At 36.6% G+C, this 27,203-nt stretch overlaps 1 protein-coding gene across 1 annotated transcript in view; it reads right to left on the bottom strand.

Moving 5' to 3' along the window:
* NDFIP2 (Nedd4 family interacting protein 2) overlaps positions 1-27,203 on the bottom strand; it is a 59,853-nt gene that overhangs the window by 20,719 nt on the left and 11,931 nt on the right. The window contains exons 2-3 of the mRNA XM_082365994.1: positions 8,298-8,463; positions 4,115-4,248 (exon numbers count right to left, since the gene is read on the bottom strand). Of these exons, the coding sequence (XP_082222120.1) occupies positions 4,115-4,248; positions 8,298-8,463 (300 nt within the window). The remainder of the gene's footprint in view (positions 1-4,114; positions 4,249-8,297; positions 8,464-27,203) is intronic.

Genomic DNA, 27,203 nt, shown 5'->3' with positions numbered 1-27,203 from the left:
ATTTTCAATTTTGTGTTAGTACACACAGAGGCTCAGAGAAGCTCAGTGCCTTGCCCAAGATCACATGATTAGTGAGGTCAAGGCAGGACTTAAATCCAGGATACCAATGTTCTGTCCATGCAGTCATGGTGGTCTCACTACATATACTGCTTTTCTGAAAGAAAAAGACTTTCAAAACCATAATGCTCATTATTTAGGCAAAAAGATCCCTTAAACTATGCAATCATATATGGTCTTATGGTCAATTTAATAATCGGCAATGATTAAATACATATTAATGAATTTTTATATCATTTCAAGCTAATTCAAGAAATAAACATTAAAAGCACAGTAGAAGGCCAAAAAAACACTGTCAATATGATGGCAAGAATATAAAATTTCATACTCTTTTTGAAACACCAGTCCAAGAGATTTTATCATAGGACATCATTTTTTTTTTCTTTTTTTAAAAATTTATTTATTTATTTATTTATTTTTGGCTGCATTGGGTCTTTGTTGCTGTGCGTGGGCTTTTCTCTAGTTGCGGCGAGCAGGGCTACTCTTTGTTGCGGTGCGCGGGCTTCTCATTGGGTGGCTTCTCTTGTTGCAGAGCACGGGCTCTAGGTGCGCAGGCTTCAGTTGTTGTGGCACTCGGGCTCAGTAGTTGTGGCTCGTGGGCTCTAGAGCGCAGGCTCAGTAGTTGTGGCGCACAGGCTTAGTTGCTCCATGGCACGTGGGATCTTCCTGGACCAGGGCTCGAACCCGTGTCCGCTGCACTGGCAGGCAGACTCCCAACCACTGTGCCACCAGGGAAGCCCAGGACGTAATTTTTAAAAAGATAGAAGACATATGCACAAAGATGTCCTTTACAACATTAACACTGGAAAACACAAACACTCTTGAAAAGAATCTAATTGTTCACTAGAGAGGAATGGCCACTATATTATAGTATATTGATTCCATGGAATTTCACTCAACCATTAACATAACAGAAAAATATTTACATAAAATGCTTAAAAAATAAAAGATAGTAGCTATGCAATAATTTCAATTACATTAAACATTGACTTATAAACCCTAAAATTGGTAAAAAAAAAAAAAAAAAAATTAAAATGAAGAGCTGTAATAGGACAACAGTTGTATTTTTCTTTCTGATTTCCCACATTGGCTAATTTAAAGAAAGCATTCATTACCTTAATTAACTGTTATTTATTAAACACCAAGGATGTGCCAGATAATAGCTAGGTGCTAGAAATGTAAACACAAGGTCGTCCTGGAGTTGTTCACAATTTATCAAGTGCTAGCTTTTACATCAAAAGACAAGTTACTGACACACAATTTTAAACAAGGTACAAAAAAATGAACCCTATCCACTATATATGGTCATAATATGAGACTAAGTGACAAGCCATGTTCTAAAAGTTTTATCACGTGAATCATGTGAAACAAATATTTTTCAGAGAAATATTAAAAATGGGCAATACACTTCAGTAAATCAATGAGTCATCACATAATCATACCTGCAACCCTACTCATGAGAAATAAGAAATAGTAGAAAACAGTATTGTTTCCAAGTCTCCAGGCTACCTACATTCCCCCAATGAGACTGGATTTAAGAAATAAACTTTCAGCTCATCCAGCTGAGATTCATTTACAACTGAATGTACTCAAGTGCTAATCAGACCAGTTTTTTATCTGAATCAGGTATAGAAATCCATACTGAATGATACTTTGCAGAAAGAGGGTGCTGGAGCACTGGGATAGAAACTGATGAATTTGAAAGATTTTTTTTACAAGGACCTAAGTTATAAGTTAGTCTCTTTGTACAACTCTGTTTTTGCTTTCCATAAAATTTTCCACAATTCTCACAAGCTAGAGTTACAATGGTATCGGAAATGGGTAAAAACAGAAAACTTTTCTTTATGGACATATTCCAGTTCAGGCTGGGAATCACATTACTTTCTAAAAACAAGACACGGGAAATGATGAAGGGTATTGAATAGTAACACTTCAGAGTTTTCTTTCCAAAAGGTTTAATCACCTTTATGCTTACTTCAAAGCACAGAGAACAAGACTTAATGCTTCCTACTTTCTCTTTAGAGTTCTATCCAACTGTGTAGAAGTTAGGGCAATAGAGGACCCAAGGTCCTAAGCATCCTTTAAGGACCTTTACCATTTCCAAAGTCCCTAGGAAAACACTCCCTGAGAAAAGGAGTTACTGTCCTCCTTCACTGAGAGTGTGTGCGTGTAAATATAAATGCATGTACAAACACACATGCGCTAATAAAAACTCCACACCTTAATAGATCTATCCTCCTTCTCTATAATTCTCCCCTCCCAACATCAAAAATCCTTATTGACTGAGCTATATTTATGCCACGGTCTTAACAGAAACTTACTTCCCCCTCAGAAGGAAAAGAAATCAATAATAGGGGCTTCCCTGGTGGTGCAGTGGTTAAGAATCCGCCTGCCAATGCAGGAGACACGGGTTCGAGCCCTGGTCCGGGAAGATCCCACATGCCGCGGAGCAACTAAGCCCGTGTGCCACAACTACTGAGCCTGAGCTCTAGAGCCCACGAGCCACAACTACTGAGCCCGTGTGCCACAACTACTGAAATCTGCACGTCTAGAGCCCGTGCTCCGCAACAAGAGAAGCCGGCGCACCGCAATGAAGAGTGGCCCCCGCTCGCCACAACTAGGGAGAAGCCCACGTGCAGCAACGAAGACCCAACACAGCCAAAAGTAAAACAATTAATTAATTAATTAATTTTAAAAAAATCAATAATAAATTTGAGGTTTACTACCTTTACTTATGTGCCCAAAACTATTTACGATGACGTTTAACTCTGTGTGTGTTGGAGGATGCGAGTGGGAGCAGGTCTGAAGAGGGTTGTGGCTGATGAAAGAAACCTGTCCAGGAAAAATGCTTACCCATCAAATAATCTACACGCTGGGCTCTGGCCTGATGGCAGCAGGACAAGAATGCTATATATACAAGCACCTTCTTCTCCCTTTTCCCCTCACCTAATTCTAGCTTTCCTGTGTCACGTGATATTTCTGTGTCTTTTTCCTGAACAAAATGGGGTTAACCCAGAATTTGACATCTCTAAAGACTAAAGCAAGAAATAAAGGTAACAAACTCTAGTCCTGCTTGCAGCCACATTAAAATGTAAATAATTTCTACCTTTTACCTGACTGAAGAATAGCATACATACATCTCATTGATTCTCCATTACTGAGACAGCCACTCCTTTTACCAGAACAGGAAATAACACACATGTATATCACTGACTCTGTTACTAAGACAGGGAGATGAGGGAGAAAAAAGGGCGGTGGACTCTTTGACCATCATTCCCAAATTCTAGGGTGGCATGTGTTCAAAGGACAAAAAAAAAAAAAAAAAGTGAATTGACAAACATAATTTTGTAGGCCTGGTAACTTCTTTCTTTGTGTCTTTAACCTACCTTGAGTTCATTCATAGAGTCATGAAACTGGCTATGCTAATATATAAAAAATGAAGTTGAGACACAGATGTAGAGAACAAACGTATGGACACCAAGGGGGGAAAACTGCGGTGGGGTGGGGATGGTGGTGTGCTGAATTGGGCGATTGGGATTGACATGTATACAGTGATGTGTGTAAAATTGATGACTGATTAAAAAAAAAAATGAATAGAAAAAAACGATCTATAATTATAGTTATGGACCACAGAATCTAAACTATATACGAAGGGAAATAAGGACACTAAAGAAACTTCATTGACAGTGAAGAGGTCAATGGGGTGGGGGTAACTTGAATGAGGGAGTTGGAAGTATGGGGGGTGAAGGTTAGTGCATGAGATGCCTGAAATCAAGACTTAGGAAATGATAAATTATTGGTAAAGATTCCACCTAGGATGACCACAAGCGAAGACAGGGTGCAGGAGAAGACCAACAGAAATCGAAATCGAAATGAGAAGGTCAAGGAATGCAGAAGGTAAATTTAAATAGGAGAGTGCCAAAAAATGATGACACAAATAAGTAGTAGTCAATACTAACAAAACTACAAGCACAAAGAACTATTTTTGATATTACTGAATATACATATCAATTAACACAAAGAATATTCTCAAAAGGAAATGGTAACATTGCCTTACTCTTTGAGATGTTTCTGCTGCTGCAGCTGCCATTGCAGCCGCTTTGGCCTTCTCAGCTTCATCATACGTAGGAAGAGAGGTAGCAACACTGTAAGGAGGTGGCACAGGATAAAACTCACTGTAAACGTCTGTATCTGAAGAAAAGGATTTTTAAAAAAGATAACCATTAAAACAAACTAATATTATGTTTATAGCCAGAACATAATTTAATAAGTTACAGAATGCCACTAAAGACTATCACTGCTATTTGTAGTCCTATGTTATAAGCTATATAACATATAAATTACTACTACATTGTATATATTATTTTAGTCCTATATTTATTATCAAGAGAAAGAACTGATAAATATCATCTAACAGCTGATATACCAAACAAGAACATCAAGAATGAGACTCTGAAAATGTGGGCAACACAAGGAGGTAAGAAACTCACCATATATGAGCATCCTCTATGTTCCTACTGCTATGCTCAAAGACTTTATTTGCCCATAATCTCACAGCCAAAAAGTAAAACTATCAGGAATAATGGTAACAAACACTGAAACAGCACTAGCCATTTACTATAACACTGCTAAATACATTAACCTTAGCAACTCTGAGGTTCAGTTAAGTGATTTGCCCAGTATCACACAATCAAGAAGTGGCAGAAGCCAGGGATTTCCTGACTCCAAATACTTTATTATTTATTATTATTTATTATTTATTTATTCTCATATTTACTTGATAATATATAAGACGTTAATTTTTCTACACAGGTCAATTTTAACATCTCCTAAGAAAACTCAGTATTTCTCTTTGCTAAAAGATTGATGATTTTTAACTCTTTTTTTACTCTTGTCCCTTCTCCCATTTTCCCCCCATCTACCTAGTTCTTTAGGTTTTCTTTTTTAGAAGAATTTCTCCCTCCCCAATTTTTAAGCTATTTTTGAAATATGATCTCCAGAACTATATTACAATATTAAATACAGACTGCTAATTTTTTTTAAAAACTGCATCATTTATTGCCAACTTTGGTATAAGTAAAATCATACACATAGGTCAATCAATTGATTAGACTTATGCTAGAATCACTGACATAAAAAACAGGTAGATTCTAAAAGTAGTACATACCACATGTTTGACATCACCTCTGTGGTCTCCTCTATCATAACTACAGCATTTTTACATCTTCTACATTGTTTACAATTTTACCTATCTTTATCAGACTTTCTTGCATTTTCCACATGAAAAAACACTGCACTCCAGCAATATTTTTCCTGTTGTGTTTTAATGTACATAGGTTTTAAAATAAATATTTTTAATGCTATCAATAAGAGCTAAGGATCTGAAGTTAGTCAATTTTCAATCTAATAACAGGAAGTGGTTAGTGGGAGTATAATACTGAATGTTATCCACCAAAAGTCACAAGAGTCATAAATTCTTAGAAAAGACTTATTATTAGGATGTAAAAACACCATACACCGTCAGGTAAATAGATTTCTTTAATTCTGAAGACTAGAGTAGAAGCAAAATTTAAGTAAAAACCATGATTATGAATTTAAGCAATAACATTAAAACTATACATTTTGGGCTTCCCTGGTGGCGCAGTGGTTGAGAATCTGCCTGCCAATGCAGGGGACACGGGTTCGAGCCCTGGTCTGGGAAGATCCCACATGCCGCGGATCAACTGGGCCCGTGAGCCACAATTACTGAGCCTGCGCGTCTGGAGCCTGTGCTCCGCAACGGGAGAGGCCGCGATAGTGAGAGGCCCGCGCACCGCGATGAAGAGTGGCCCCCGCTTGCCACAGCTAGAGAAAGCCCTCGCATAGAAACGAAGACCCAACACAGCCATAAATAAATTAATAAAAAAACAAAACAAAACAAAAAAAACTATACATTTTTAAAACTGGAACAATGGCATATATTATCCAAGGACATTAAAAATAGATATGTAAGTTTCTGAAAAGTTTTAAAACCCAAGATAGAAAAAATATCTCCACCAATAACAAGTGAAAGTTGGGAAGGAGCACCTTTAATTTTCACTTGTTAATTTTACTTACTTTTCTTCTACCCTTTAAGGCAGTGGTTGGTTCTCAACCACAGAATTTAAAGTCTGGGGAGCTCCAATCCCAGCTCCTCTTCTTAGAAGTTATGTGACCTCAAGCAAATCACTTAAGCACTGTGAAGTTCCACTTTCTCATCCATAAAACTGACCCAGCGAGGCTATTACTGGCTATTATGGGATGAAATAGAAGAGTATTCAAGAGGACTCTGTAAACTGTGAAGCATTATGCAAATGTCACCTTTTATAACTCATGTTGCTCAGATCTACAAAAGCAGCCATAAAGCGACCTACTGAAGAACATAATCTCCACAGAAAACTGGCACTGCCCATGCCTAAAATATAACAACACTGACTAAGAAGCTGAAGAAAAATAATATCAACAGTTTTCATTAAACAGAAACCCAAAATTCTAGAATTACTCAGTTCTCGTGCTCAATTATAGTCAGGAATGGCCTTTTAGCACAGGTGAAAAAATTAAAAAGACCAGAAATCACAGAGGAGACTGTGAGAATAACTGAACTTCTAGGTACCAGGCTCCACTTGTTTCACAGTTGAAATTTATCTAACCTTTAAAAATGTCATGCTACATTATCAAAACTATTCCAGATCATAGAAAAATGAGAAGCTTCTCAATTCACTTTATGTTGCTTCCATAATATTAATACCCAAACCAAAAAGACAGCACATAAAGTTATAGATCACACTAATAAAGCCGCAAAAACTCTAAATAAAATATTAACAAATTTAAATCCAGGAAAGATTAGAACATGATGACAAAAAGAATTTATTCTAAGAATATAGGGATGGATTAGCTTAAAGAAGAAATCTGTTAATAATACATTTCATTACAACAAAAATTGAAGGAGAAAACCCATGTAATTTTACAATAAGGTACCAAAAAGATGACTCCCAGGTTTCTGGCCTGCTGGAGCCATTTACTGAAATGGGGAAGACTGTCAAAGGAGAAGCTCTGGTGGTAGAGGGAAGCGGCTGTACACAGCTGTGGTGGCGATACTCCTTGAAACTCTTCCCATGAAGAGGTGGAGACTAATTCCTCAATAATCTTGAATAGAGACTAAGTGACTCACTTCTAACAGCCTGAATGTGGCAGATGTGACACTGTGACTTTTGAGGCAATGTCACAGATTCCATTTGGCTTTCTCTCAGAATGCTTGTTCTTAGAAGCCAGCCTCCATTCAGTGAAGAGCCCAGGCCACAACAAGAGGCGACATATAGTTGTTCCGGCCAACAGACTCAGCTGAGGCCCTAGGATCAGCCAGCAAACGTGTGAGTAAGGAAGCCTGCAATTACCTCCAGTCCCAGAGTCACCATCAGACACAATCACATGAGACCCTGGCAGAGAACTTCATAATGGAGCCCAGTTCCCCCCAGACCATGAGAATTAACAAGAATAAATGGTTGTTATTTTACTCCATTAGGTTTGAGGTAGTCTGTTAAACAGCAATAGCAACAGTAGCCACAACAAAGGGATTGCAATTTCACTCTCAGCATCTTCCATCATAGAATGATTAACTTAGCATTACTGGGAAAATACAAATTGTGACCAGAGAAATAGATGAGGGTAGTTCTTGAGAATGACCTGCAAGGATGAGAGGAACAGTAGCAAGCAGTAATCACTGCCTTGTATTCAGGCAATATTACCATGTGTAGGGGGGACATTATGTGTACGCTTCACCTCCATTCACATGTACTTACCACATTCTCACTCACATTCATCATTAATAATACCTTGTTTATGACTATATAAGTAAACACACACACATATGGGTACATTTATATATTCATGTGTGTATGCATTATATGTGTGCATGAATATATATGTATATATGGTTATTTCTTCCAAAAGTTATATGGCTAGTCCACTGGGAAGGGATTCTAGTAAGCATAAGAAAGTTTAACAAGCTACACTTTTAAATTAATTTTTAAAACAATGAGACAGGTAATCTATGAAATATTTTATAAACTATCTTTAGAAAAACCTTTTTTTAAAAAAATCATAAAACTGAAGAAGCCCATTAACAGACTTGATAATTACACAAAACCATACTGGTAAAAACAAAACAAAAAATCGAGCTATTAAAAACATTACTAGTTGTTTCATACTAAAAGCAACAATACCCGAAGTTGTAGGTACTTCCACAGTAATACTGCTGTAAGGTGGAGGAGAAGAGTCAGTCTCAAGTCCAGATGCTGAAGGAGCGGCCTGCACATTCTGTGGTGTTGGGTTTGAAGTTGACGGCTGCTCTACAGCAGATGATTCTGAATTATCCTCTTCATTGTGAAGCTAAGAGAACAAAGGAAAATGAAAACATTAATGTGCATCAAATTTAAAAAAAAAAAAATTTTAAAGATCGTTTCAGGCAAAGAATCATTTTTTAGCTAAAAACAAGGTAAAATAGCATTTAAAAAGATGAACAAAATCTTTAAGAGACATAATCAGTCATTAAGAAGTTTAGAATTTTTATAGTTTCTTTACAATAAGGATGAAGTTCAAACTGTTAGGATTTATAGAGGAAAAAAGTCATGATTACTAATAGATTCAAGTTCTCTCAATCCTACAATAAATATTGTCTACCACGTATCAATCACCGTGTACTGCAAAGAAAACTCCTAACACAACCACAATACCATATCTATTACACTAGTATCTAAAATAACTGGAAATGTAAAATGTATTAAGGAAACAGAATAACAATATATACACATTCCAAAAATGTGGAATACTGTGAGGAGGTTTTCCCAAGTACCAAAAGAATTACTAATAAAGCAAAATAAGTCAGTGTGCACATAAAATTCTGAAAAACGTCCATTACAACAAATTTATTGAAAGTTCAATAAATGCTAGATAATATATTGAGATCTCTATCACTTAACTCATTCAATCCTCACAACAAGCCTGTAAGATAGAGACTATTAGACTGTTATCCCCATCTGACAGATTAAAAGAAAAAAAGACAAAAAAAACCAAACCAAACCAAACCAAAACCACCCCAGACGTGTAGAGACTTAGAGTAACTTGCCAAACATCACAACAGCTAGGAAGGGTGAAGCCACGAATCACACCCAAGCAGTAGGGCTGCACACCTCTTACTTCATTTATATGGAAGTAAGGAAGGAAGGAAGGAAGGGAGGGAGGAAGGGAGGGAGGAAGGAAGGGAGGAAGGGAGGGAGGGAGGGAGGGAAAGAAATTTTGTCACAGAGCAAATCTGTGTGTTGTAATATAATGCATTTTTGGATTTTAGAAAGAATAGGTGAATTATTACTCCACTTTCTAGTAGCTTTGATAAACCTATCTTCTCTGTACCTCAGTGTCTCCATAGGTAAGTTCTGAATGCAACCAAAATCCTCCAAGAATTGTAAAGTAATATTTGAAAATCATCTAGCATAATGCCTAACACACAGAAGGCATTTAACAAATACTAGTTCCACCCTTCTTCCCTTTTATTTAATATACTTTATTTTATAAACTCAAAACCAGAAATTATGTGGTACTCTGTCAGTCCAATAAGTAGTCACTCACTTGCCTCTAAAGAATTTTTTTAAGTATGCCAAGTAAAACAGGAGGTCAATTTACTTCACTGCTGTTTGCATGTGTCTTGGTAAGCGATCACAGTAGCAAAACACTTTTGGGGGTTCATAAAGGTATTATCACTTTTAACAAAACAGTATAAACAAACCTAAAATCATCTCAAGTTTAAGAAGACAACTTTTTCCGTAACACTATGGACAAAAAATGTTGCCTGCCATTCCAGTAAACAATGAATGTTGCCCACCATCAAATCCTCAGCCACTGCACCCAGCCCCACACAGCGCACCCCGAGGGGAACTCAGGATGGAGAAAAACAGGATACTGGCCCTAGATAGTTAAGAAGCATATCTAAAGAACAATTTCAATAAGCCCAGACTCTTGCATCTCCGCATACATAGAAAAGCCCTGAAATCATTAACTTAAGATGTCTGTTTTGTGTGATCAGCAGTAATCTTCTCATGTCCTACTACTTCCCCCTCCCACCCCAGCAAAAACTCCAGTGTATCCCTGTCCTCTTTGCAACAGCACCTCAGAGCTTATCTGAGAGGCTGTCTCCTGGGCTATAATCCTCAGTACGGTCCTCAAATAAAACATGTTGCAATTTTTAGGTTATGCGTTTTTCTTCAGTCGACAGCACCAAAGTTTATACAATGACATCCACTCACAGAAACTGATTTCTAAGGTCAAATAAGCATAAAGTCAACTCTGTATGAGCTTTTACATTTATTTACTTGCAGCACTTTTCCAAGTAGGCACTAAATGAGCACCCTCTTGACTAGCAACACTCTGCCCTGGTGTCACAAAGCATCTTCTATGTTTCCCATTACAAGGCACCCAGGAGAATTCCCAATGTAGTCATCTTTGACCACACTTTTAGGAGCAAAAATGTCAGATGAACAAGTTAAGGCAAATAAAGTACAGATAAATACTTAGTATATACTTAGTAATTTAGAATATATTAGTATATTTAGTATATATAGTAATTAGTATTACTAAACAAATAATAATGAAGGTGTCAAAAAAGAGGAAGCCACTTTTCCATATTTACTATTAATACCGCAAATGTAGACGGAATGTACTGAAGAGAAAATCCTACGTGACAAACAACTCTCCTCTAGTTCCTCACAAGAAACACCCCTACCACATCAAATATACAAATATGCTCCCCAGAATGACCAACTCTCTTCTTAAACCTGTCAAAATATATTCAAATAACTACAATAAAAAGAATAACTACAGATACTTTTACATATGATCTCAGAAGTAAAGCTTTGGAACTTATAAAACACACCAATTTATTTCAACTGCCTTACCTAACACCTCCAGTTTTGTTTTTACAAAATTATAATATAGGGGACTTCCCTGACAGTCCAGTGGTTAAGACTCCGTGCTCCCAATGCAGGGGTACGGGTTCGATCCCTGGTCAGGGAACTAAGACTAAGATCGGGCATGCCACACAGCACAGCCAAAACATATATATATATATATATATATATTACAGTGAACAGTTGCTCTGTGTTAACAGTAAAACCCAATAACTCAGTCAACAATCTCTACCCACTGTAGCATAGAACTTCCAATTTACTTTAAATGCAACACTGTATTTTGATATCTTTGGTGTCTCCATAAATTAACCGACTGTGTGATGAGACAAAATTATTTTTAAGGAAGGACAAGAAAAATTTTAACATAAAAATTTTTCTGCCATTTGAGGCACTACCCCCTCCCCTTTAGTGTGCATTGTGCATCTGCACTGTACGTTAACTAGATCCCCTTAGAAGACGCAGGAATGCCTGCTCACTCAAAAAAATTAATTTCCATCTGGTGCCAGCAAGGTAACTCCTTAGGAGATAACATTCCTTTCTCAATTCTGTAACGAGTCACAATGACCCCACTACTCACCTTGTTGGACTATGTAAACTGTCAATATGTTACTTTGTCTCAAAAACTTAATATAACTGTGCTTTGACCTCTAACCGGCAACAGCTCTAGGAGCTTTCTGAAAGACTGTCTCCCGGTTATAATCCTCAGACTGGCTCCAATAAAAATTTCCATTTTGTTCTTAGATTGACTATTGTTTAATTTTTTCGACATTTGATTGCCTTTTAACTAAGTTCTTACAAGGGTTCAAGTTAAGTTACATGTTTATCAAATTAGACAATGCCAATTTGTAGAAATTTTTCCTTAATCATGCTGCTATGTTGTTAAATGGTTCTATTTTACATTCTATAACAATTACCTAAACAGCAAAAAAAAGGGGGGGGGGGAGAGTGGGGTGGGACCTACATATATTCAGTAATGAACCAGGCTCTGTGTCCCGTCCACACATCACCTCAAAAGTTATCTTCCCAGGGAATTGCCTGGCGGTTTCACTGCAGCGGGAGCAAGGTTCCATCCCTGGTCGGGGAACTAGGATCCCGAAAGCCAAAAAAAAAAAAAAAAGAAAGTTATCCTCCCAGCTTGTCCTATCTACGAACCTCCTGGAAAAAAATGTGGGCAATAGCATGTGAAAATTAAAATATCTTTCATCTAGTGACCAGGGTGATGAAAAGTTGCACACTAAACCATAGTTTTTTAGTCCGAAGGGTACAAGGATGACAAGAGGACTTTGTTAAATGTATCTAGCTATCTCTAGTTTTTATAGATGTATATTAAGTATTTTTAATGATAAGGAAACTGTAATCATTATGATTAGCTAGCTGGAGGTCTAGCCTTCCTGTATATAAACTATAGTTTCTTTTACTTTAATTGGCGTGTCTCCTATACATATCCCTTTATTCTATTTTAAGGTGATAAAATATTAATGTAATAACTAGAAACTTTATTTTTGAGAAGCTAGAGATCTCACTGAATGTTTTCTAAACATACCAAGATGAGAATTATGGACGTGCAATCAAGTGTTGTTTAGTGAACAGTGCCCTGTACCAGGGCCTGGTAGGTTAGCCAGTTGTATGGTCTTTTTTTCACCTTTCTTCTCATTTCTTTTCTCTTCTTTTCTGTTTCAATTTGGGCACAGAAATTGAACTACAGGGCAGAACTGTAAGATTTTGGGGAAATAAAAAACGAGCTATCTCTAAAGTTATTTTTTTTTTAAAGTTTCTAAAGAACTAATATATGTTGTATACTGCCATATTCTGACTACATTTATTACCAAAGGGCAAAACTGGGGAGAAGAGTTAGTAGTTGCAAGGAGATAAATTTTAGCTCAGTAAAAAAAGTTAAAAATTTTTAGTTAGAACTTTTTAATTTTTAGAGTACTAGCTTTTCTGTGGGGCAACAAATCCTTTCAGGCAGATTTTGGATGACTATCTGGCAAGACTGTTTTATAACTAGGATAACCATACAGCTGTTTTCCCCAGGACAGTCCCACTTTACACCTGTTGTGTCACAGCCCCATTCAATTTAGCATTTTCTCCACCCCGTTCATTCTCAAAAAAATTGTACGGTCGGTCAACTGACATATAATGGGATTCCTGCCCTTTGTACAAAATTAGTAGATGACAAAGGTTCCTTCTGACTCTAAGATAACACGATTCTAGAAAAAAACCTCTGGTAGCCTCTATCATTCAATGTTGCCTTATCTAACACCTGATTTAGAGAAGCAAACAGATATGTGTTGCAGTAAAATCAATCTGTAGAGTCAAGTTACTCATTTTAGTCACCCAAGAAGAAAGTAAGCTACCTTATCTATGCTCCTAGGGATAAGGTGCTAAGAAATTTCTACAAACAGCCCAAGTGTTAAAACCAATAGCTCAGAAGATAGAGTTCCACAAAACAGTGCTGCTTAGCAAAGGGAGCTAGATTTTCTACCATCAACACTGAATTACAGCAGTCGTCCTCATACACACACATACCATTAAGCAAATGAACAGAATCTTCTTAATTTGAGGTTTACTCCCCACCAAATTTTTTCCACTAAACTTTTGCTGTCTCTGGATACCTTTCTTCTAATGAGAACTAGCCTATGATAAAGCAATGATTAGCAAATGATTCGAAAATGATACAAATGATTAGGAAAGAGTGCATAAGCAACAAGTAAACATTAAAGGAAAAATATTTACCGTGCCTAATTTTCAGCTTCTTCTTTTGAAAGTACAGAAGTTTGGTTACAGTTTTATATTTCATAATATAATACAGGCATATTTCTGCTGGTAAAAACCTTTCTTGTTAGTATGAGAGAATATCATTATTTCATGTTGTGCTACAAAGAGCACAGTGGGCTTCAGATGCTGTCACCTGAACAAGTCTGCAAAACAACTGTTAAAAACCAAGTATCATCAGATATTTTATCAAGACACAACGAAGTGTCTTTTAAACAAAAAGGATTCTTCCTTCATTTTTAAACTGTTACTGTCTGCTCATGATATGTCAACTGAAAGAAAGGTGTAAAAGACTATGTACAGTATAACTGAGTTTTTTTAAGTAATAAGAGAGAGATAAACACAACACTGTAGATCAACTATACTTCAATAAAACTTCCTTTTAAAAAAGCTATTTCCTACAAATTCCAAAAATAAATAAATAAATAAGAGATTATTTGTGTAGTACATATAGGCAATCAAAATTTCTGGAAGGATACACTAGAAACAGCAAAGAGCTGCAGGTGGGGAAGAGATTTCATCATTCTCTACTATTTGATCTTTCACCCTAAACATAAATCACTTTGAATTTTTAAATTTTTAATAAATAAAACCAAAATGCAAAAGTCCTCTAATTTCTGGTTTGGCATGTCTCACAGGCAACAGTGTTAAGGTAAACACTATATCCTATGATAAAAAAGCTTTTTCCACATAAAATGTAATATCATTATAATAGCTTCCCTGGGTTTATGTATATACAACTTTCTATTAATGACACAATCTGAAACTGTAACCACAGGAAAAATATATGTGAAGAACGCAAATGAGGAACTGTATCTGTTTTTTTAAAGGAAAAATTGAGAGGGATAATTAATGGGGCAACAGAGTGATTAAAGAACAGAAGACCAAATTTATATTGGCACACTAGACAGTTCTTCTGAGCTTCTGACCTAGATATGCACTCATTAATTCATTTCTTAAAACAACATTAAACATAATCACATACTAAAAAGGGGCTCTAGGCTCTTTATGTACAATTCTTTTCGTCCCATACTGCACTGCCTAGTTGACTTCTACACACAGTTCAGGTCTTAGCTTAAAATCAAGTTCTCAGACTTCCCTGGTGGCGCAGTGATTAAGAATCCGCCTGTCAACGCAGGGGACACAGGTTCGAGCCCTGGTCTGGGAAGATCCCACATGCCACGGAGCAACTAAGCCTGTGCACCACAACTACTGAGCCTGAGCTCTAGAGCCCGCGAGCCACAACTACTGAGCCCGTGTGCCACAACTACTGAAATCCGCACGTCTAGAGCCCGAGCTCCGCAACAAGAGAAGCCCCCGCTCGCCGCGACTAGAGAAAGCCCGTGCAGCAACGAAGACCCAACGCAGACATACATACATACATACATTTTTTTTAAAAAATCAAGTTCTCAAGAAAATCTTGCCTATCTCTCAAAAGTAGATTAGGATACAATCTTAAAGCACCCTGTTCTTTAGCACACTTATTACAATAGCAATTATTTATGTGACCATTCATTTACAATCTGTTTTCCCAGCTAAAGTAAGAGCTCTACAAAACTGGAGGTTATGTCTGTCTTGTTGAACACTACAAAAATAAGCTCCAAAGTATTTGGAATCAACTTTGGTTAAAATTAAAAGAACATGCAATATAGGTCACCAGTCACAACAGTATAAAATGTAAAGACTGGAGAAATAACCTTGCTATAACCCAAGTACTTTGAAGTCTCTAACAGCTAGTTATTACCTTAGTAAGTTAAAGGAGAAAGAGTTAGAGTATATTTACATCCCAATGACCTCCAAGGAACAAAGAAACCAAACAGATGGGATAAAGATCTTATATAAATTGCTATTTTCAGAAGAATTCAGCCTCCAGTTAAATTCCTTTTTATATGCTAAAACTGCAATGTAAATCGGCTAGATCCTAAGAGTCTCTCTTTGAATACAAAGTGCTCTATATGGTACACTCATTAGTCGTGTTCATAGTCCTTTAATTAAATGACAAATACTTGATCTTATTCTTAAATGTTTATATCAACAGAAAGATACACTTTTCAAAATTCTATTTAGCTTATTCAGATCTTACCTAAGAAAATACATATTTACAAATCTGCCCTCTAATTATGCCTCTTTAGCAATAGGTCAATAAGATCTTAACACAGATTATCATAGTCCAAGGGAAAAAATGAGAGAAAAGAAAAAAAAGAAAGGAGAAAAAAATATTTGAGTGCTGGGCTGGCAGTTTCTCATACTTTCGTTCATCTAAGGCTGTCTGTCTACAGGGCACTGCTCCCTGTCAGCCCCCATTTACCTCCTCGGTCTCCCCCTAATTTCTCAACCTAGCACACATGAATTGAGCATGAAAAGACCATCATGTATGCCATAACTGTTTATATATTTCATCATAGGAAGATGTTCTGCTTCAGCCTCACCTTTCGTGGTTTTATACCAAAATATGTGTGTTGCATAACATATTTTACGTTTACTTTTAAAAGACTGCATTCTTCAAATCTGGCCAGTACGTGGGTTTTTGTCCTCTACAACTCAAGCAGCTTTTTGAGGTGTATTTATTGATGATTATGCTGTGGTCTTAAGCAATTAAGTTATCTGTGGCAGACATGTGATTGTCTCCCTCAAATCCCGTCCATCCCTCTTTCATTACAGATTCACAGTACTGTGGGTGGGACTGCACCCACCCTGCTGTCTACGCTGGTCAGGATCATTTTCTCCTTTGGCACTGCAACTGCTTCCCAGCCAGCCTGGCCCTCCTCCTGGGCTGGGTGCCTGTGTCAAAGGCGGGCAATAAAATAAGCTAAGACTGTCCACTTAGAGGACATAGAACACTGCTGTGGAAATAATGATACAGAGCAATTCCAGGGTTTAAGATTTCCTTAATTGGTTTGGGGACCATAATTTAGAAACCCCGATGGAGAAGGTGCCCCCACGCATTTTTTATAAGCAGAAGAAACTTTTAATGATAATGTTTGAATTTACAAAACTATTCAAACCCTCAGTTTTCAAAATAGCTCAATGTTCTGATTTTTATAAGCTAACATACTGGTATTTGTAAAGAAATAAATGTTCCCTGCCATTCCAGTTCTACAAGGATAAAGCCATTAGCTACTGCCCAGGGACAGCGCACCCTGAGGGGGGATTCAGGATGGTGAAAAACAGGAAACATTCTGTGCTTTGGATATACTGGCCCTTAGATAGTTAAGATACATAGCTAAGAAAACATTTCAAATGACCTCAGATTCTTGCATCTTCCTATACACAGAAAAGCACCAAAATCATTCACTTCAGATGTCTTCTTTGTGCTTAGCAGTAATCTTTTTATCTTGACTACATGGTTTTCCCAGCAAACAAAGTTCACAGGCATCCTGGCTCCTCCCTTACCTCTTTGGAGCAGTTCCTCGGAGCTGAGAGGCTATCTCTCAGGCTATAGTCCTCAGTAAGGTCCCTGAATAAAACTGAACTCACAACATTTATGTCGTGTGTGTTTATTTCAGTCAACATATCCTATCCAACATAAGCAATGATAAATATAATGACAATGGCAACTTGTAGTGAAAGGTTCTTTTCTGTTTCCATAATCAAATTAAATAAGAACCCTTTGACAGATTCTCCAGAAAGTTTTTTACCTGCATGCACCAAAATAAGTCAGGAAATGTCATAACTGGTAAAGTTTAAAAAGCAAAATTGGCTAAAGAGTATACTTCATAATAGAGAAGTGAATCTCAGATATTAAAGTATAGTAATAATATTAAAATAAGCCCCCTTCTAGCAATCAAAATCTGAACATTCAAGAGGTTTTAAAAGCAAAACTATTCAGGCACCAGAATAAAAAACAAGAGCTAGTAAACTCTAATTGCAACCATTTCCTTCCAGGAAACTATCAGTTCCAAGTTTGTGCTGTACTTCTTGAGGCCCTAGAAGCTTAGAGACCCTTTAATTCGATCTGGGAATATTATTACCTTCCTAGTCAGATCATAAGCATGTGAAATTTAGGAAGTATGCTTTATTCATCGTGGTATCCCCTAAAACAGGTAGCAGAGTTTAGGACACAGAATAAGCTTCACATTAAATATGCAGTCCCCTAAGCCTCGCAGAGTTTTTCTTCTACCAAAAGGCAAGAGACAGCTTGGTCAAGTAATGGATGCACTGAACATCTCAAGATCAATAATCACAACTCATACATTCTATGATTCCCATGGTATTTTTACACATAGCAGAAACCTGAAATATTTAATCATTCAACTTTTGCGGGCAATCACCGTAACTTAATAAGTAAATATTTGTCCCCCAAAGCTTACTGAATTAAACTAACGGTGTTTTCCAAAAACCATAGAAAACTGAATTAATACATGCTAAAGAAGAATATAAATTCCATCCCCACATCACCCAAGTTTTTAGAGTAACTACTCTAGAGACATTCTTACCACAGCTAGACAAGACAGTCAATAGTAAAGAAAGTCACAAAAATCACAAAGAGCTGTCCCCTCCCATCACAAAATCAAAGAGCTGGCAAGGCTAGGTCAATGCATAAACTACCTGAGACTCTTTACCCAATGAAGAAAGAAGCATCAGTGACTTTGAGCACAGAACAGTAATAAATGTTCATACATAGGACTTTTATCCGTCAAAAGTAGTTTACTATTAAAGAATATAGATACAAAAACCAAAAACAGGTCACAACAGGGGTGACCTTTTGACATAAGTTAATAATAATGAAGACTCTAGGAAAAACAGATTTTATTAGACAAAAGAAATGAAACAACAGCACACAGGAAGAACATAAATTATTAATTTAAAAAGTAAATATTTCTAATAATTAAAGAAGCAAAAACGGTGTGTTAGAAGCCGAACTACTGCTAGTAAGAATATATATTCATTCAACCACCTTGAAGAGCAATTTGGCAATTCCTAGTAAGGCTGAAGGTGTGTAGGACCCAATAATTCCACTTGCAAACGTCAATACTAGAAAACACTTGCACATAAAGAGGCACATACAAGAATGCTCATGGTAGTACTATTTGCAATAGCAAGACACTGATAACAACTGTATGGTCAGCACAAAATGAATAAATATTATTCCACGATTGTAACACAATTCATTTTAAACTTATGAATTAGACCTACATGAGTCATCATAGATAGATCTTTAAAACATGGTAAGTGAATAAAGCAAGCTGAAAAAGTATAAAATAGTAAAATACTGTAACAAATACATGCTAACGTCTGTTATCTCCACAGTGGATATAGAACTATCTTTTACATCATTTTCTATACTGTCCTTTACGCTTGAAATGTTTCATAGTTTTAATATTTACATTTAAAAAAAAAAAAGCTGGCTAGCCAAGTTGTCTTCCACGTATAAAGTATACATAGCATCCGTGGGTCCTCGGGAAAAACTACTCCATGATGAAAACCAGGCAATCAGAAAATTAAGCAAATAAAAAGTAAATAAGGAAAAAAGCAATGAGAAAAGATATGGTGGTTAGCACTGAGTCCTTTCAAAGACAGAACTAATGCTAAACATTGAGCTAAAGACTAAATAAATAGCCGCTGGCAAACAGACAGCAAACCTGAAAAAGCAAAAATATAAGCAACATAAAAATCAGGAACTGGGGAAAGAAAACATGAGAGAAAGTATTAGTACCACTCACCTCATCTTTCACAGCAGGGATTTAATCTCTAATATCTAAAATCAAAACATGAGGTCTTAAAAATTACTCCAATTTCTTACTGATTTTTATACTCTTAATTTTAGTGAAATCCTACAGAACCTAACAACTCTGTGGTAAAGAAACCTTTATCTAGAATTCAGCAGTTCTTTAAGGATTTTTTTCCTTTCTGTTAAATTCAAACAAAATCGTATTTTGTATTCTCATTAAAAAAAAATAGAATAGTGGGACTTCCCTGGCAGTCCAGTGGTTAAGACTCCACGCTTCCACTGCAGGGGGCATGGGCTCAATCCCCGGTCTGGGATCTGATCCCGTATGCCATGTAGTGCAGACAAAAAAAAAAAAAGAGAGAGAGAGAGAGAAAAAAAAAAGAGTATTATCCCTTTCTTATTATATTATTCCTGTCCATAAGCACAAATGGAAATGTGTTCACCAAATGTCAACATAATTTATTTCTGGTTGGTAAGATTTGGGTGCCTAGATTGCTTCTTTTTGTACTTACACTGCCTGTATTTAAAAAAATAAGTATATATCACTTTTTATAAAAATATACTTTAGCCTAGTAATTCTCATTTTAAGACTACATCCAAAGAAACTAATCAGAAACTTAAAATAGGATTTCTTTGTAAAGCTGTTCATCGTAGTGTTATAAAAATGGAAAACTGGAAACAATCTATTCATCCAAAATAAAATAAACACACTGTATCAATATAATAGAATCCTATACGGCCATTTAAGATGGTGTTTCCAAAGGATACTTAATGAAATAGGAAATGCTCATGATACAGTGTTAAAGAAGTAACAAAATTGTGTGTGCGTGTAAATCATATATTATTCATTTATTTTAAATAAGATGAACTGTTAGCAGTTTCAAAATGACTGTTAGACAAATGGGTAGCATGGGTGCTTGAAAACTGTATTTTGTTGGGGTTTTTTTTTAACTTTTCTGTATTTTTTCTAAGTTCTCTAGAACAGAGATGAAAGAAAGTACGAAACAATCTTTTTTTGTTCTTAATGTAGGACATGTGATAAAGAGATTTCCATCTATGCTTATAGGAATAAGTTTCTACAAGTTAGAAAACTGACATTTATAAAATTGCTCAATGACACTAAAAATGAAAGAAAATCACCACAGACTTTATATCCATTCAATAACCTTTCATAATCATTCTTGTCTTTACAAGAAAAGAAAGGTACATAAACCTAGATAGATGATGCTTGTTATTTTCCAGCAACCAGTTAACAGTACTAACACATAAAGTAATACCAGCATGTAACCATTTGAGTGTGATGATATTCTAGTGAAACCCATTTGGAGGTCAAAATGATTCATAAAGGCTTTTTCTTTGTCTCTTTCCCACCTATAACAAGAGTTTTCTTCATGGTGCCCTTCTGTCTTAACTAGTTGTTAATCACATTATATATGTGTCTACATAATCTATTTTCACAGTCAGTAATATTATCTATTCCTTAGAACTTCAATGAGGATGGCACACCAACACTGTGAGCAACACACCACCAATGTTCCAACTGCTTTATTCTATGTCCAGCTGATAAAAAACCTCCACAAACTTTCCACAAACAACTCTGAGAAAAAGCTCACTAAGCACTCAGCAGAGCAGCAGTAAGCTACTGTGGCAGTAACCGTTGTATCCGTCACCATTCTCCCACTGCAGCCCTACATATAAGGAACAGACAGTGCTTCCTCTATCCAGACTAAACTTTAGAAAGCAGATACATTCACATGATCTAACTGCTATATGGTAGGAAAGTGCAAAAATGATAGGGACTTGTCACAAGGACACACGAGCAGAGAGTCAAATCTGGGATGATCTGAGCCTCAAAATGATGATAGTATGAGATTATAACCAATAGAATAAAATTAAAATCCATGAATTCATACTAATATAAATGAATAAATAAACTGGAGGCTACAGGAGTTCTTCCTTATAGAATCCTACATAATAAATGCAGAAGAAATGACAGAATTAGGAAATCACCATTTGACAACCATCGTTATAACTCTTTCAGGTAATCATAAACAGTGAGTTCTAAAACCAATGAGTGAAAGTATAATTTTTTAAAGGACCTTTGTGGGGTATACTATAAAATAACTGATATGAATCTTTCCAAAACATTAATATAATCCATGACAAATAAGATTAAAGAATTGTTCCAGATTAAGGGAGACAAAAAGACACTAAGCACAGTAGCTAATCATGGACTAGATCCTAATCTAAAAATAAGTTTTTTCTTTTGCTATAAAAGACACTAGTAGGGAAACTGGTAAAATATGTTTATAGATTACAGTATTGCATAAATGTCATTGATTTTGATAACTGCACAATAGTTTGCAAAAGTATGTCGTTTTTAGAAAATATACACTGAAATATTTAGATGTAAAGGGATAACATGTCTGCCACTCATTTTCAAATGCTTCAGAAAAAAATATAGCGTATGTGTATATATACACATATATACAAAGAAAATATCACAAAACATATGTGATAAAACGTCAACATTTGAGGAAACTGGGTGAATGGTGTACAGGAAATCTTTGTACTATTTTTTCCACACTTTTCTGTAAGTCTAAAATTAAAATTATTTTAAAATAAAGTTAAAAAAACAAAATGCTACATGGCAAGAAAATAGAAAAAAAAATGTTGTATTAACAAACAGATTAACTTAAAACTCTACAATCCCAGCTTCTAACTTCCACTCTATCACTAGAGACCTATATGATCATTAAAAACCTCTACACCTTCAGTCAGTTTACAGAATGATTTCTCTACATTCAGTCAAAATCCTAGTTTCCCTGGATGGCACTACATCCCTCAAAAGCCTCTCAAACGCGAAATGTTAATCCTCACACCATCCCCCCTTATCTGGAAACAAGAAGACAAAGAAAATGTTCTTGGATACAGCCAATGCTAGATCAAGAGCCTTTCTTGAAATTCACACTGTCTATATAGCCTGCCAGACTTTCTCTCATCCTGTTCTTAGTATTTACAAGGTCTAAATCATTCCCCAGTGAGTAAAACTTACAAGCCAGCCACCTACCTCCAATATCATCTCCTCTACCTTAATTCCTACTATAATACAAGACAGCTAAACCAACTTAACACTTCAGCTATGAAACAGGAAGCAATAATATGCGAAGTTGAATGGTCTAGTAACTCCATCGGTTCTCTACTTCTCTGACCTGAGAGTCATCTAGAACTGCTTCTACTAGAAACTTTTAGATTTCTACCTCTTAATTCCTGGTCACAACCTCCTGGCCTTTTTCACTCCCTTACTTCCACTAAGTCTATTCCTTGGGCCCCCCATTTGCTGCCACCTGGTTTACTTTCTATCCTACGTAGCCTGGACTATAAAGTGAAAAACTTGCATGACACTCACCCTCAATTTCCTAGTTCTCATATCCTCTGCCACAGCTACCCCACCGACACCCAATTTGGGATGAGTCTAACTGTCTACTATCTCCTGGTAGAAGGAGAGAAGCAAATCCCGTAACTGTATACACGGGCGCCAAGTACAAATTTAGTTTCCAATTCCAGCAGGGCCATCAGAACTAGTCATCACCATGGCAGGCGCTTCAGCTCCACCACTCTTCTAGCCCCCGCTTCCAACCATGGAACTCTCAGTCCAAATCTTTGCCTCCTACTTCTCAGAGGAAAACAGGATTTCAAGCAAAAACTCCTTCAGTTTCTCTCCCCTGGAGCTCTAAATTTAGCATACGGCTTCCATTTATATTCTTCACTCCTAAATGCCAGATAACTGTACAGAGAAGATCCTGCCTCCCAAAGGATTATTTGTTTGTTTTTTCTTTATGATATGTCTCTCCTTTCTTTTCTCCACTAACTTCTTTCTCTCTGCCCACATGTATACTTAATTCACACCATACTTAGAAAAAACCTGCCCCCAGCTAAAATTTAAATTTTTATCTTGTGCTTTTTGAACTATTTCCATCTCGTCCTTCTTTTCCTTCAATGACAAACATCCTAGAAGAAGAAAAAAAAAAAATCTGTGCACTTCTAATTCCCATTTCCTACCCAATCCATTACCATCTGGCTTTCACTCAAACAGCTCTTACTAAGAAAAATGACCTTCTTTCTAATTGTTAGATCCAAAAACCTATTCATCCTATTAAAAATCTTGAATACAGTCATCCCCGGATATCCTGGTATTTATTCCAGGACCCTCCATTCCCACCCTGCAGATACTGAAGGCCCAAAGGTGCTCAGATCCCTATATAATGTGGCATAGTACAGTCTGTCCTCCATATCCACAGATTTCAGAACCCAAGAATGCAGAGGGTATGGTGTATATTCAACACAGTTGAGTGTAGTTCTAACTGGTTTTTCTTTAGCTGCCAGCGAAGTATTCCCTCTGGTTTTCCTCCTACTTTTTTTTTTTTTTAAGATTTTATTATTTATTTATTTAATTTATTTTTGGCTGCGTCAGGTCGTAGTTGCGGCACACGGGATCTTCGTTGCAGTGCGCAGGCTTCTCTCTAGTTGTGGCGTGAGGGTTTTCTCTCTCTAGTGGCGTGCGGGCTCCAGAGCGTGTGGGCTCTGTAGTTTGTGGCACGCAGGCTCTCTAGTTGAGGCACGCAAGCTCAGTAGTTGTGGCGCGCAGGCTTAGTTGTCCCGCGGCATGGGGGATCTTAGTTCCCTGACCAGGAACCAAAACCGCGTCCCCTACATTGTAAGGAGGATTCTTTACCACTGGACCACCAAGGAAGTCCCTGGTTTTCCTCCTACCTTTGACTATTCATTGTTTCTTTTGTAGGGGTCCTTACTTTCCTCTGCCAACTTTAAAGAGTCAGCAAAAACTGAATCCAGAGCTGTGGGTACTGCCTCTTACACAGAGAGTAGACTGAAGCTCCAGTCTGTGTCATTAATTAGTTTGATTTAGTTTCATTTCCAAGGGCATAAGGCAACCAATCCCATGTAATACTGTTAAAGTTACTATCACAAGCATTCATTTGTCATTTAAAAAACTGCTATAGTGTACTGTCTAGTTTGATTTCACATTCTTTTAGATAATCAAGTAGTTGCTAAATGAACAGAAGATAGTTTGATGCCAAAAAATCTAAATTTAAGTTATAGATCTACCACCTCCTGTATAACCCTGACTGAGTCTTCGAGCTTCATCTTCTTTCTGCGATTCATTCATTTTCATTCAGTCAGCCGGTTATCAGTCGCTCAACCAAATGCCTAATACAGTATGGGTGCAGGAAATAGGTGCAAATCCCAACCCATCAGTCCCTAGAACTTCTAAATTCTAACAACTAGGAGTTCTGAGGCAAGGGCATAATACAGTACGACTAGAGCAGCAACAGGGGGAATAAAGAAAATAAAAGTTTGCATATTGTATCACAGGTAAACCAGGGAGCCAACACCAGCAAGGACCAGGACTGAAATACCAACTTTCTTCAGAGTTAGTTTTGTCCTTTCCTCAGCAAACACAGAGACGCTAAGAACAGAATCCTCAAGCAAAACTAAATACAGTAATATCAATTACCAAGACATGCTGTTGTTGATTAGTCACCCAGGAAGCACAGAAAATGCCAAGATGCCATTGGTGGCAATAGTTAAAGGGTTCATCCATCAAAGTGTTACATGCCAAAGCAAACCCTCAAAAATTGGCTGATAAAAGTAAATACATAATCTGAATAATTTCATAATATCAAAAGCTAAATACACATACAAATACACACACACTCTCTCTCTCTCAAAAAGTTGACATTTATGTGCCCCTAAACTGATTTCTTTCTGTATAAATACTTATTCTCATGTTACAATGATCACTATAATGCCATATTTCTAAAGGTACTTATCAATAAAAAAAAGAAAAAAAACACTGTTACACCAAGATTTTCCACAACACTTGATACGACTGACATTTTCTAGTAAAAATTTACACACACGTGAATTCATTACTGCATGGATTTGCACTAGGAGCAAAGATGCACAAGACAAAAATATGTTATAACTTGTGCCTTTGAAGAAACCAGAGCGAAAATACTATCCAGAGAGAAACTGGATAGGTGGTTCTTTATGGTACTCAAATTCCAACTGTCAGCAAACCCACCTCAGCACACATAATAAAACGAATTTACCAAATACTTTTGGAGGGGGAGAAACTCTGGTAAACTAAGTTTTTAACTTTACCTTTTGAAAGATTGGATTTTCCTTTAAAGAGAAGCCTTAAATGTTTTAGCATACTAAAACATTGATAAATGTTAGTATGCTTAATGTTTTAGCATACTAAACATTGATAAAGGCGGACTTAAAAATATTTCATTATATACTACAGTAATTTTGCTTTTAATTAATAAGTCAGTGAAAAGCACTATGTAGGAATATATCATGTACCAATAAGCAAACTAACAAAATACTGGCACGAACAGTTCTGAGACTATCCTCAACCACCTACGTTGGACTAAGGATATGAAGCATACTGGTTAAGTACAAAGGCTTCGGAATCAACTTTTTAAGACTCAGATCTAGACTCCAGCACTTAACCAACTCTGTGACCTGCTTGGACCTCATTTTTATCATCTACAAAATGGAGTCTATTTTCTTACAGGGCTTTCACAAGGATTACAAAAAATAACACCTGTAAATACTTAGAATAATGCCTGACATAGTAAAGGCCCAATAAATGTTACTATAAAAAAACAAAAAGACAGCTTTTCATACACTTAATTCTCACAATAGTTCTATGAGGGAAGTACCTATACTATCCTTACTTTATAGATGAGGAAGCTATGGCAGAGAGAGGTTCAGTAATCAGCCCAAGGTTACAGTGCTTGTAAGTGAGAAGCCAAGATTTGAAACTACCAGGCTCATCCTATACCATCCTTGCTCTTCGTGTCTGGCATCGCCGTCAATAAAAGAAAGTTAACTATAATGAAAGTTCTGTTTCCCAGGATCTTCTAACTCAGCTGACATGTTTACAAGTAATAGAATAAAATTTGTCCTCCAAGCTTTGCTGCATAACCTTAAGCAGAACCTCCCTCAGGCAGTCTTCTGTAAAATGAGATGGTTGAAGAAAATGATCACTAACTACTTCCACAATATCTGGAAACAATTTATTTTCCTTTTTCCATAAGTAAACCAAATAACCTACCCATGGTTAACTATCTGGCAAATGCAAGTCACCAGTCAGATGAGGAATTATGTAAAACTACCAAAATTCATCTAAACAGGTTTCTCGGCACTATTCTAAAAGCAAAGTACATACCCTAATTATGGACATGCAGAATATCAACACTGTATGGGCTGGGCAACATATTGTTACTTTTACATAAGAGAACTCTGGAAAACTGTTCACTTTATAAATATATCAGTAACCGCATGGATACACTTGAAATCATTCAGAAACGGCATTCATTTACTTCTTCAGTAAGTAATTACAAGGCACTATATAATGGGCCCAGAACGACACTGTATACTATTATAAACAAGACAGACCTAAGCCCTACCTCCCATTGAGTCCACAAAATACATACCATGGAAGAAGGACTATGATAGGGATGAGTGCACAGTGTTAAAAGAATACACTGAACTTGGTAAAAAAGGGAGGAAATGGAGACGGTGAGGGAAGGTTTTCTGGAGAAAAGAACATCTGAACAGATTTGAATAAAGAATAGAAATTCATCCTGGAGGAAGCAGAATGAAAAGAAAAGAGGGCAATCATATGTTCA

Source organism: Balaenoptera borealis, assembly GCF_965194805.1.
Source record: "Balaenoptera borealis genome assembly, chromosome: 18".
NCBI lineage: Eukaryota > Metazoa > Chordata > Mammalia > Artiodactyla > Balaenopteridae > Balaenoptera > Balaenoptera borealis.
Note: the sequence above shows the minus strand (reverse complement) of the source record. Positions and strands in the feature narration are given on the sequence as shown.